This window comes from Diabrotica undecimpunctata, chromosome 6 (genome assembly GCF_040954645.1).
Source record: "Diabrotica undecimpunctata isolate CICGRU chromosome 6, icDiaUnde3, whole genome shotgun sequence".
NCBI classification, from domain to species: Eukaryota; Metazoa; Arthropoda; class Insecta; order Coleoptera; family Chrysomelidae; genus Diabrotica; species Diabrotica undecimpunctata.
The window spans coordinates 128,215,486-128,229,664 of record NC_092808.1 but is presented as its reverse complement, the minus strand read 5'-3'; the positions used below and the strand labels follow the sequence as shown (position 1 = coordinate 128,229,664).

Genomic DNA, 14,179 nt, shown 5'->3' with positions numbered 1-14,179 from the left:
CACAAAAGTTTAAAGTGGTAAATATGGAACTAGAAGATTTTTTGGACATGAAATCCCTCTATTCCGATAAAAATTCCCTGTTTGTAAAAGGCAGAAAATCTGAATCAGGAGACGTAATGCACATATCAGCTGCAGTTCACCTGCAAGCACGTTCTGTAAAACCAGGAAGTTTGTTTTATAAAACAAATTTTACCCAGGAACACTTTGAAGAAGTAAATTTCAATCGTCGGGCCATAAAAGAAGGTCCGTTAGAAGTAATGCCAATAAGGAAAAGTGAGAAACCAATAAGTACAAAAAAATATAAACATTTAAAAAATCTCCTACAATGGGTTCCTAAAAGGTTTCATAAGTTTTATGAAGATTTGAGTCATGTTGAACAAAAAGATGAATAATAATATAATTAGTAAGATGTTTAATGAAATATATTCTTTAAGATTTGTATTGTCAATTAATAAATAAAAATTGATTGTGAAAAGTAAACTTGGTTGTTTAAAATAATTATTAAGTCCACTACTTTAACAATTTACCCGTACGTAAGTCCAATTAAGTCCCTATATTATTAAAGTTACATCGAGTTATGTCACATAACTTATATAAGAACAAAAATTTACTAAAGTGATAAATTGCAGTGTATTTCCACTTCTTTTTGTAGCTTATTACATAAATAAAAAAATCCAATTGCATAGTTAACGATGAGAAATATAGATGTAAGTGATGATAAGTAAGTGCAAAACTTTAAATGGCTACCCTGTCAAATTTGCATTATGTGACTTAACACCTGTTGGCTCTCTGGTACAGAATATATATATATATATATATATATATATATATATATATATATATATATATATATATATATATATATATATATATATGTATACAATGTACAAACACCTCGTAGGTGTAAAATATTTGTACATTATCTTTTACCGTACATTACTCTTAAATTTCATGAAGTCAATTTGTCTTCTTGTAGAAAATAATTTATCAAACCCCACTGTGAAATTGGATACTCTGATATATAACTCACACGGTTCTTGCTTTCGGCCGAGAACTACATACCAAAAAAAATATAAATTACTTTTAGTCGCTTTCGGTGCTGAGAGTTTTTTTCTCCAGAATATTTTTGGATTCTGTAGTTTTTTAATAGCGTAATGATTTGATAATTTTATTTTTAGACTAACACTTTATATTTAGTTATGCAGTTTATTTCTATAGCTCTGTAGTAGCAGATTAATTTATTCTTTAGTCCATAATAATTATACAATTTTTAAATATATTGCCCATGTGAGTTCATTTTAATTTAGGTAACGAGAAATAAGAATAAGACTTACAATCAATTTATTCTACCATCGACGACCTGTTTCGCATAGTACAATTTTCTATGCATCGTCAGGTCTACGGAACATGGCAAGTTAAATGCTGAAATTACAATAACCCGTATAAGGGTACTGTCTGGTACAAATTATATAGCAATTATACCAATATTATATATTTGCAGTTTTTTGATTTATTTATTTTATTTTTTACTTTTATTGGTATATCATTTTAATTAAATAAATTTTACTTACATGCCGATACAAGAACTATAATTAAATATTTGAAAAACCATAATTAAAGCTTAGTTATAGTCAGCTGTAGACTATTGATCATCAGCTTTAATGCACTAATCGACAACTATTAGGAGAGTTCTTGAGGAAAAGAGTAATAGTAACAGCCAAGATAGAAATACGGTTCTTTGCAACTGGTGATAGCTTTGGAAGCTTACAATATATGTTTAGAGTTCCCAAAAGTTCCATAAGTAAATTTTTTACTCAAGTTTGCTAAGCAATTTATAATGTGTTAGAGGAGTATATTAAAGTAAGTAAATTACACTCAGTACGTATAAAAACGCATCTATTTTATTGTTAACAAATATTTAATTCTGCTGTTTGTTAAATAATAGCAATTCATGTAAGCTCGAATCACTTCTAGAAATATCTAAAATGTCGCTTTGATTGTAGTTTGAAAGTCTTGATGACGAACTTCCCAATGTTGACGTTTCCAGGTTGATGTACACGAGATGTGCACTTGGTGGAGGTTAAAGTGCTTGTACTTTTATTTTATGTAATACGTGATGAATATTCATTTCAGCTTCTGCTGCCATCGGAGGTGGTAATTTTTTAAGCGTAGCTGCCACATATTCACCAAATATGTCAAAGCTGTCCTTAGTAGGTGCCGTTTTTGTTCTGGTCAAAATATCGTCGAGTTTATCCAATGTTTGAGTGATTGCCGACATTTTTCGTTTATAGCCTCCCGATGTTTGTTTTGGCATAGCAGCAGATGATGTTCGTTTTGCCATAGCAGTAGATAGTGGAGTTTTTTCAGGCGCTTCTTGTTCGGTATCTTCGCTAAGTTCATCACAATTTTCAGTGGCTTGAGATGCTTCAGTATAATCATTTTGAGTTTGAGATTCTATTTGACATTCTTCTTCTTCATTTTGACGTGGACTATTCTACAAAGAAAGATAATTCTAAGTGTTTTTAGATTCCAAACACTGAGGAAGAATGGCGAGTTATAGAACATGGTTTTAATACAAGATGAAATTTTCCAGGATGTGTAGGTGCCATAGACGGCAAACATATAAATAAGCTCCACCAAATAGTGGATCCAATTACTTCAATTATAAAAACCACTTTAGTATAATATTGTTAGCTGCAGTTGATCATGATTATTGCTTCCATGTTGATCATGATATCGGGTCAACAGGAAGAGCATCGAATGGTGGCGTATTTAGCAATAGTTCCTTGAAGCATTCATCGAAAACGTTTTATTGTCGCTTCCAGAAGGTACTGTATTTGTCGCGGACGAAGTTTTTCCCCTTACTTCATATATTGTAAAACCATACAGCAAAAGAAATTTAACTTTAGAACAGAAAATATGTAATTATAGAATAAGCCGCACCAGAAATGCATTTGGCATATTAGCAAGTACTTTTAGGATCTACAGGAAACCTATTCACTTGGCATTAGAAAAAGCAACTAAGTTGGTGAAAGCTACTTGCGTCTTACATAACTGGCTTCGAAACGTCGAAAAACTATATTCTATCTGAATTGATTGACCAAGAAAATCTGGAGAATTTTACTACAACACAAGGGAGCTGGCGAGATGATGTTAATCAAGGTCTACGTGACATAACAAGTTTACGTCCTTCCCGTCCTTCAAATCTAGCTAAACCCTATTCATTCTACAAATGCCCAATCGTCAGTAGAACCACGTGTAAGCCAAACAGGGTCGTACTGATGTACGACCTATGTATCATACGATTTTTAAAAATATTTACTTTTGAAACTGTTAGTGTAAAAATTTCTTGAAATTTAATCATTATATCACAATTAAACTTAACTCTAAAAAATCACATGACCAGTAAATAACTTAACAATAACTATAACATAAATATAACACAATATATTAACTTAAAAATCAACACGATACAATTAGAATTTAAAATGATGGCGAATTGGGATCTGTAACATGAGAATCTGTCTCGCTTACGGTAATAAATTATATTTTATCGCCTCTTGACGAATGAGACGGCGAATATCAACACGTGCTCATGTTTACTGATGGGAATTTGGTAAACGAATACACTTTATATATGAAGTACGTGAAAATTACTGTGCATATTTTAATGGAAATGGAGCTGTACCGTAGCAGAACCAAATGATAAAATAGCATAACATATTGTTACAAACATGCTCTCGGCATGGCCCAGGTAACGGTTGCATTGCATCTCTAATACCCTTCCAGAAGCTTCTCCGTGTATCGAGTGCGAGAGAGAATAACCGGTCACGTAGGCGAATTAGAGGTGGGACAACGCCAGAATATTCTCGAACCTAGTAACTGTAGTATATATAGGTAACAATGTTAGAAGTAGGGTTAGTTGATAAGAGAGTACCGAACTGTAAACTTATAAATAAATATATGTATATAAATTCGAACCGCTCGTTTTATTTAATCACGCTACAGTTGGTGTTACGGTGTAAGTAAAAAGAAATAAATTCAACAGTGACTTTTGAAAAAGACTTTTGAACTTTTGAAAAGTATTGTTCGTCGGGAACATCCGCGTAGTTCGGTAGTGTCCTTTGTACGAAAGAACATTTAAAAAGTACGTGTGTGCCTGACCAAAGATGCTGCTAGTACAACTTTCAGTAAAACAGTTGCGTGAGCAACTGGAAGAACGCGATGAAGATTGCAGCGGGTCCAAGAAGATACTCCAAGAACTAGGGATGGCGGTTTTTGACAAAACACCGGTTTTCGGTTATACCGATTTTTATTGCTTACGGTTTAACCTGGCGGTTATAACCGGCCAAAAAAACCGGTTTTTCCAAAAACTGGTTTTCGGTTTTTTTGGTCCAATATGTTACAAGTTTGCACTTTTAGTTTGCTTCTGTATTTATAAAATAAAATAAAATTTGAATTATGGGTTTGTTTGGAATAATTACTTGAGAATAATAATTATGATTGGGATCCAAAATAATACCTAACCTAATCCTAATCACCGTAAAAACCTAATAACCGGTTTTTACTTTAAAAATAAAAAACCGGTTATAACCGAGACAAAAAAACAACCGATAAAACCGGTTATTGCGAAGTAAAAAAACCGGTTTTCGGTTAAAACCGGTAGGTTTTTCCCATCCCTACCAAGAACGACTGAAGACTGTTCTCAACAAGAATGGAGAAGACCCAGAGACATTCCAGTTCCAGACAGCAGAACAAGCAGTTTTAATGAAGATCGAAGAGAGTTCCAGAAAAAATGATCAGAAATTTGAAAACGTCTCTCAAATGATAGAAGAATCTTCTCGAAAGAATGATGAAAGATTCAATGAAACGTCTCAAATGATAGAAGAATCTTCTAAAAAAAATGATGATAAATTAGAGAACGTTTCCAAAAGATTCGATGAGAAATTCGAAAATGTATCTCGAAGATTCGACAAGAAATTTGAAAATTATTCTCAAATGATGGAAGAAACTTCTAAAAAGAACAATGAAAAATTTGAAGAAGTTTCTAAAACATTTGATAAAGTAGAAGAGAAGATCAAACAGTTAGAGAGCATAATAACTAATACAAAAGTGCTACCACCAGTTAATACAATAGCCTTAGATCCGGTAGTGAAAGAAGAATCACCTAGAGACGAAACGACACATAATATGAGATTCAAATTGCCACCATTTGATGGAAAGTCCTCTTGGTCCATATACCTTAGACAATTTGAAGCTATTTCGACAGCCAATCATTGGACAGAACAAGAAAAAGCTGTTTCCTTGACTGCTGCTTTACGAGGTGATGCTGCAGATATCCTAAGATCGATTCCTAAGGGTCAAGAAAAATGTTACCAGACCTTGTTTACCCGACTAGACAAACGTTATGGAGATGCCCATCTACAACAAGTCTACAAGGCGCAACTAAGAAGTAGAATTCAACGAGCAAGTGAAAATTTGCAAGAGTTTGAAGCAGATGTTGCTCGTATAGTGCGGTTGGCTTATCCGGAGGTACCAGACATTATTTTAGAAGCAATTGCTGTAGATACCTTCGTCAATGGGTAAACACCTGTCCAAAGTTGTATCAGAACATCAAAGAGATTGGGACCAGCACATTCATTTATTCCTAATGGCCTACCGCTCGGCCGTGAATGAAACTACAGGACAGACTCCAACCTGCCTGATGTTAGGTCGTGAAGTTCGTTTACCCTGCGACCTAGAGTTTGGCTGCAGACCTTCCGAAGAACATGTTGCAAGCGAAGATTATGTCGACCGCCTGAAGTTAAGAATGAACAACATTCATGAACTTGCCCGACAACACATCCAGATAGCCAGTGACAGAATGAAAGATCAATATGATTCTCGATGCAAGAGTGAAAGCTATGAAGTAGGTGATCTTGTTTGGCTTTATAATCCACAACGTCGTCGAGGCTTATCTCCCAAACTGCAAAGACAATGGGAAGGTCCATATGAAATTAAAAAGAAAATAAATGACGTAATATACCGAATTAAGAAGTTGCCGAAAGGTAAACCAAAAGTAGTTCACATAAATCGTCTTGCACCATATGCTGGCTCAAATAAAACAGAAGAAGCACGAACCCTTCAACATGAGATCAAGGATGACCGGCGACCAAGCTTTAATGAATTTATGTCAAATTACGCAGAGAGAAAGAGTGCTCGATTCGGCATGACCACAGAAGTTCAGCAGAATCTTTTTAGTGTTGCGCATAACGTCTCTCTAGCCCACTGTGTTGCCCAAGATCTTGAGATGACTAAAGGAATCTCATCCGTATTTTATAAGAAATTCGGTCGTTTGGTCGAGTTAAAAAACCAGCAGCCTAAAGTTGGAAGAGTACTGAGATTAGAAGATGGTTCTCGATCTTTGCTGTATATGGTGACCAGGAAGTCATATACAGACAGGGCAAGCTACGAGGATATATGGCGTGCTCTAACTAATTTGAAGAAAATTGTGTGCAATTACGACATCAAGAATTTGGCCTTACCCAAGATAGGCCATGCACTAGATAATCTGGATTGGAAGATTGTCAGAAGCATGCTTGAAGTAATCTTCCGAGAAACCGGCGTACGAATTACTGTGTGTTGCATTAACCCGATGATATCGTATCCTTCAAAGTCAGTAGACTGTTATTTCTTTCTAAAGGGTTCATGCAGAGCTGGAGAGTCCTGTAGATTCCGCCATCCTGTTCCTACATATAGAGTTGCTGATCGGGACGATCAGATTTAAGAGGGGAGCAGTGTTACAAACATGCTCTCGGCATGGCCCAGGTAACGGTTGCATTGCATCTCTAATACCCTTCCAGAAGCTTCTCCGTGTATCGAGTGCGAGAGAGAATAACCGGTCACGTAGGCGAATTAGAGGTGGGACAACGCCAGAATATTCTCGAACCTAGTAACTGTAGTATATATAGGTAACAATGTTAGAAGTAGGGTTAGTTGATAAGAGAGTACCGAACTGTAAACTTATAAATAAATATATGTATATAAATTCGAACCGCTCGTTTTATTTAATCACGCTACAATATTGTTAGCGATTCAGTTATAAATAAATAATATTTAAAATATTACTTACTATTTCTAAATTTGATTTCGTTGATCTTGACCGCACAAAAAGATGAAGACAATTGTGTAAAATAATAAACCAAGCCACTTTCGGTTTATAAACTTTATCTCCTGCCATAGCAGATCTTTTAGACGATTCTATTTTTTTAAGTTATTGGTAATACGTAGAAAGAAGATTTTTTATTTTATTGGTCACATCTTTTGTGGTTGTGAGTTTGTCTCCCATTTCTTTGAGTATTTCTTTTAATGCGACGTCACGAGCATCTCTATCTTTATATGTTTTTAATGTTGTATTCCACAAACATGGATAAGTGCTATATAATTCAACAAATTTTACATTATCATCTTCCGTAAAACGCGACATACTGTTTGTACAATATTTTTAGGTTATAAATGCTGGTTCTACTCACAAAACTTGTTCTCGCATTCGAGCAACTAACCAACACGTCGGTTTTTCTTACTGGCGTGTATGTAAGAATTCGTTTAGGGGAGGATGGGGCATCATGGACCATGGGGGTAATGTAAACCACATCGGTTATTTTGTTTAAAATTGGCAACACTGCATCTAGTAACTACTACAAATATGCGTAGACATCTTATCTACTTTTAGTATGAGTGTGAACGCACGGGGAGTACGTTCAGACGTGTCATAATTAAAAACACGTGTTTCGTCGCTGCTGATCTAAGGAATTTACTACTTTTGACTAAAGATTTCTCAGTAAGTAGACACGATTATTTTAACTTTTTGATACTGTGGTGTTGCTTGTAAAATGTGCTTTTAATAATTAAGATTTGCTTTTGATACGTTGTGAACTGGTACGTTAATTTCCATATTTTGAATGTGTACTACGCATGGGGCAACGTGGACTAGGAGTGGTTCACATTGCCCCATTATATTTTCTTGACACTTTTTTAATTATATGCTTCTTTTGCAGTTAGAAATGGTACGAAATTATGTGAGGAAAACTGAGCAACAATCCTGGTCTCTTGTTGCCTTGAAGAATGCTATCCGGACAGTTAAAGCTGCGGAAATGGGCTATTTAAAAGCTAGTAAAGTTTATGGTATCCCGAAAGCAACGTTAATTCGCAGATGCAAAGAAAAAGTAACAAGAATTTCTCCTGACGAAAAGGGTCTAGGTTTCTACAAAACGGTTTTTACCAAGGAACAGTTTGCTTGATCTTCGTCACCTAGCTTTCCAGTTAGCCGAAAAAAATAACATAGACCATCCATATAATAAAACAAACAAACTTGCAGGTTTAGATTGGGCGTACGGATTTCGAAAACGGCACCCAGGGCTTTCATTACGTAAACCCGAATCAACATCTGCTGCAAGAGCTGAAGCTTTTAATCGTTACAATGTAAAACAATTTTTTGATCTGTATAAAGCTACTTTGGATTCTAAACATGTCAATCCAACGCGTGTTTTTAACTGTGACGAAACAGGTCTAGGTACAGTCCCCAAATGTAATAGTAAAATCTTGGCGCATAAAGGACGGAAACAAGTTGGACAGCTTACTTCTGCTGATAGAAGTGGAATAACAACAGCCGTTATTTGCATGTCATCATCAGGAATCTTCATACCGCCGATGTTAATCTTTGCAAGAAAGAGAATGAAAGTTGAACTCCAAGCTGGTGCACCTCCAGGTTCAATATTCGCCTGTAGCGATAGTGGCTGGATAAATAGTGAACTCTTTTTAATATGGTTTCAACATTTTCTTCAACAAACGAAACCAAGTGAAGACGATCCGATCTTATTGATTTTGGATGGACACAGCAGCCATACAAAAAACATAGAAGTAATTAATTTGGCTAGGGAAAAACATGTACATATCATTTGTTTGCCTCCACATTCCACCCATCGAATGCAGCCAACCGATGTTGGTGTCATGGCTCCTTTAGCACGATATCATGATATGGCATTAGAAAAGTTTCTTAATAACAACCCAGGCAGAGTGGTAACAGCTTTCCAAATCTCTAAAATTTTTGGTGAGGCTTTCTTACAAGCTGCAACACCTTTGACTGCTATTAACGCTTTTAAAAAATGTGGGATAGTACCTTATGATCCCAATATATTTACAGACCTCGATTTTGCATCATCTGCTACGACTGAAAGAGATTTGGAGAATAATAGTCTACCAGTGTCAAGTCAAGATGAGGCAATTCCTTCAACTTCAACTGCAGAGCCTCACTTAAGTCAAGATGAGGTAATTGCTTCAACCTCAGTTGCAAAGCTTCATACTGGTAACGATTTTCAATTGACAATTTCCCCTGCACACAATAGAGCAACAACTTCATTTGGAGCAAACAGCCCTAAAGACATTCGTCCTCTGCCAAAGAGAAGTAAATTAATGGAACCAAAGAGGAAATCCAAAAAAAGTAAAACGGCTGTACTGACATCTAGTCCGTATAAGCTAGAATTAGAACTTGAAATAAACACGAAGGAGGCAATAGAAACAATGAAAAAGGAAAAAGCTAAGAAAAAAATAAATGATGATAAGCACGAAGATAGTGAAAGAAGTAACAAAAAAATAAAAGTTTGTCCTTCCAAAGATGGTAAGGGAAAGAAAAAAATAAATGTAACCATCAAGTACAAGATGATGGCAATGGTGAAGATGCTGAATGTTTTTACTGTAACGAGTGGTTCTCCTCATCAGCCAATGAAGAAGGATGGGTACGTTGCTCGGCCTGTCTGAAATGGGCTCATGAAGCATGTGCGGGAATAGATCCAGAAGATGATGAAGAATTTCAGTGTGAATTTTGTATTTCTGAATAAATATAACATGTGTCTATTTTTACTAATGTTCTGTTACCGGTTTTCTAAGTATTTTTAATAAAAAAATTCTTTTTACTTGATTTTATTTACCAAACATAGCCATTAGATAATGAAATAGTGTGACTTTCCTCAGTAGTTCACATTGCCCCACCCTATGGGGCAATGTGAACTTTTGACATATAGTCAGTTGTCATTTTTTTGTTGAAAATACGTTAAATCAATTATGTTTCAATTGCAACTAAATGACGGTTAAATGTTTAATGAACGTCCCTAATTAATTAAACAAAACAAAATCATTTCTGGTTTAACAGTATGTGCATATCTTCCTTAGATTGTTCACAATGCCCTATCCTCCCCTACTAGCATTCCCGCAACTCGGCTGTTTACATTCGTTCCAACTCGTATGCCAGTTTAACTCAAATTCAAGTTCGAATTAATGCCAACGCAGCTTAAACTATCTCCCATTACTTAATAAAAAAATAGAGTATAATTAAAATTGTGGTAACTTTCGTTTTTACCTACTTTTTATATTACCTACCTAAATGGCCTAGTATTGTTTGTCACAATTGAATATCTTAATTGACTCTGGACGAGAAAGCTAACGATCCTCTTACCTTCCTTAGTTATATGTTTTCGCCTTGCTTTGTATTTTTGTTGGAAACATTTTTATGTAGGAAAGGTGGGCAAAATGGGGTACGTAAGATTTGAACTTATATATTTCATACACGGTATTAAAAATTATTTGTTTCAAGCTGTAAGCGTAATCTCTATGAAATAATAAGTAAAAAAATATTATTGCGTGACATAGTAGTTTTGACGTTTCTGATGTATACTAATATTTTGACGCATGTGTCATTTGCCCCATTTTGCCCCACCTATGGGGCAGAACAGGGTACCTCCTAAAAGCTAAAGTCAGAAGGTAAAAAATATCTTTATTTTTGTATTCATAAGTATTGAACAATAAAATACATATGTATCTTAATAATCTAATTATTTTCGCATAGAGCGCATAAGTGTGTAGCATCATCGTCATCTTCATCAACTCCTGCACACGAATTATGTGCCCATTTGGAGCATGATCGGCAACGAATCCACCCTTCTTCAGAGAAGTCATGGCAGTATAGACACTCATCTTCTGCAGCCTCTTCTTCACTATCAGATGAAGCAGGAGTAGGAATTGGCATTTTTTTCTGAATAGTAGATGATGTTTTTTGTTGTTTGGCTGGTTTAACAGTGCCTTTTTTATTTTTAAGCAGATTTCTTTTTACGGTTTGGTCTGCTTTTCCTTGCCTTTGATTTTCAGCATTCCGCAACTCGTCCTTATATGGCGATGATGTCAAAATCACAGTTTTTCCACGTTTTCTGGTAGTCCTTTTACTTGTCTGTGATACTTTGGGAATTGGCAAAATGATTTGGGGACTAGCACCTTTAAAACTACTACAATTTAGATCTGGTTGAGAAGTTGAGTAAATGGAAGATTGTGCCGAAGTCGATGGACTGAAAATATTTTGTACAATCATGGATGGTTGGGACGAAGTTAGATGGATGGAAGTTAGATGTTGCTGGCCTGGAGGTGACTGGGCAGAATCTTTGAAAGCTGTAGTACTCTGGTCTTGCATCTCCCTTGTATCATTGAGAGAAAGTTCAATGTTTGTCGTTGCAGAAGGTAAGAAATCTTCATCTTTAAAAACATTCATGTCACATGGCCAGATTCCAGTTTTTCGAAAACCATTTATAGCTGTGCTCATTGCTGCAGCCTGTATAAAAGCGGCCCCAAATAACGAAGCTATCTGAAACAAGGTAACGACTTTTCCAGGATTACATCTCAACCATTTACGTACTTCATCCTCGTAGTACTTACTTAACGGTTTCATAAATGCCACGTCTAGTGGTTGAAGTCGGTGAGAACAATGGGGCGGAAAACACAACAAAATTACTCCATTATCTCGTGCAAGATCAATTAATTCCAAGCTCTTGGTATGGGTGGAGTGTCCATCTAAAACAAGCAGAATTGGTTTCTCTTTTTTGGCTCCGGTAAAAGAAATAAATCTTTGAAACCAAACAACAAACAGTTCCCTGGTCATCCACCCAGTCTCCTGAACCTCAGCAAACGCACCCGATGGAAGTCCAGTCTGGAATTCTTGCTGCATGCGTTTTCTGGGAAAAATTAACATTGGGGGAACATATGTCCCGCTAGCGGAGAAACAAATTTCAGCGGTAACAATTTGACCTCATTCAGCTGAAGTTAAAATTCCGATCTGACTTCCTTTCTTGGAAATTACTTTAGAATGACCTTTAGGATTTACTGTTAAGCCCGTTTCGTCGCAGTTATATATTCTATCCCCTGTTAACTGATGGGTATCCAAAATATTTGAAAGAAGGTCGAAAAATTGTTTTACTGCGACTATTAAACCCCATTGCTCTAGCTGACAAGGTAGCTTCTGGCTTTCGTAAGCCAAGATTAGGATGCCTATTCAAGAATCCTTTTACCCAGTCTAAACCTGCTTTTGAATTTTTAAACGGATGAACAATATTGTTGCGTTCTGCTAAATCAAAAGCAAGTTCTCTTAATTCATTCATGGTCAGACCAAATAGTTGAGCTTCCACGGTGGTCAAATAAACTGCTGGTTCTGCTTCTTGTTCTATTGAAAAGATACATTTATAACGTCCAAGCGTTTTCTGAATTTTGTATTCGGAATTGTTTCACTTTTTTTTAACGTAGCGCTCTAATGTTGTTTGGGGTATATTAAATTGCTCAGCCGCTTTCTTATCCCATGAAACCATCTATAACTAGTTGCACTGCCTCGTGCATCTGTTGTTCACTCCAACTTTGTTGTCGATCTGTTTTTCTTTTATAATTTCTTACCATTATTATCTGAAGAAAAATAAAATGTAATTAGAATAATCAAACACCAAACATATCAGCAAAATGGGGTAGTACCCCATTTTGCCCTACCCCGTTTTGCCCCAGCTGCATATTTGTGATTATAGTGCAATAATAAATTTAATAACACTTGAAACGTAATAATACTAACAAAATTATAAGTTCACACCTTAGACAATGACATGAAATAAATAGCTATTGAGTGAATATAGTTCCAGTCTACTTACTTTTGTAAACGAAATATGTAAATATTGCAATACCACTATCAATCCTCACTATTCAACGAATTCATCGACTTTGGCGCGCTGTACAGCCAAACGGCGGCATCAGATGATGTCGTACCACGTGAACACGAAATTCCTGGAGATGTAGCTCAATTGCACTAGTGGTTTGGAAAATAAGAGGGGTACCCCGTTTTGCCACACTACCCCGTTTTGCCCCCCCTTCCCCTACATATAAATAGAACATTTCTTTTAATTTTGATATGACTGTCCGAATGGCTAAAGCCCAAAAAAAAAACAGACAGAAGAAGAAAGTGATTAAAAGTTTAGTGTAGAAAATATTTCATTAAATTTGTGCAAGAAATAAATTACTTATTGTTCTACTTTGAACAAATTGTAATACTAATCTAACAGGATTCAGTAAAAAATTCAATAGAGCTTTACTACTTTGATTTTCTAAATACTTTTCTTTACTATCGATTTTTTTAATAATCGCATTAAGCGTATTAAAGGGTCTTTGAATCATACAGAATTAAATACTTACTTCTGCGGGAGGATCAGCGTGAACTACGCAATCCAGTTTAGCCTCTCCTCCTTCTCCGGCATTTACCCACGACCGAATAACGCTGACTTCGGGGGGATCTAAAGAGAAAACAATAAAATTAATACCGATAAATTTTATTTTAATATAATAAGATAATTATGTTGGGATTTATACGGTTAAATATAAAGCCTCGGTATACTCGTAGTAAATGTGAACAATTTTCTTATTTATTCTAAAAGATACTAGCTGAACAAATTCATCATCATCATTATGGCTTTACAACCCTGTGTGGGTCCTAGCCTCCTCAGGAATGTCTCTCCAGTCGTCCCTATCCTTTCTCCGCCAAGCACGTATTCCCATATTTCTCATGTCTTCATCGATGTTACCAAGGAACCTTGTTCTGGATCGTTCGTTTCTTCTCTGACCAATGGGTTTATCAAGGAGCGTTTTTCTAGCCGGGTCATTTTATTCCATCCGCATTACATGCCCTATCCACCTCAGACGTCCTATCTTAATATGTTTTACGATATCAGGTTCCTGGTATATTCTATAAAGTTCGAAGTTGTATCGTCTTCTCCACACTCCATTGTCATTCACTTCTCCATAGATTCGCCTTAGTACTTTTCTTTCGAAACATCCTAACATGTTTTCATTA

The 14,179-nt window shown here is 35.7% G+C and overlaps 1 protein-coding gene across 1 annotated transcript in view; it reads right to left on the bottom strand.

Moving 5' to 3' along the window:
• LOC140444610 (opioid-binding protein/cell adhesion molecule-like) overlaps nt 1-14,179 on the bottom strand; it is a 729,647-nt gene that overhangs the window by 18,532 nt on the left and 696,936 nt on the right. Inside the window, exon 7 of the mRNA XM_072536370.1 lies at nt 13,525-13,622. Within this exon, the coding sequence (XP_072392471.1) occupies nt 13,525-13,622 (98 nt within the window). The remainder of the gene's footprint in view (nt 1-13,524; nt 13,623-14,179) is intronic.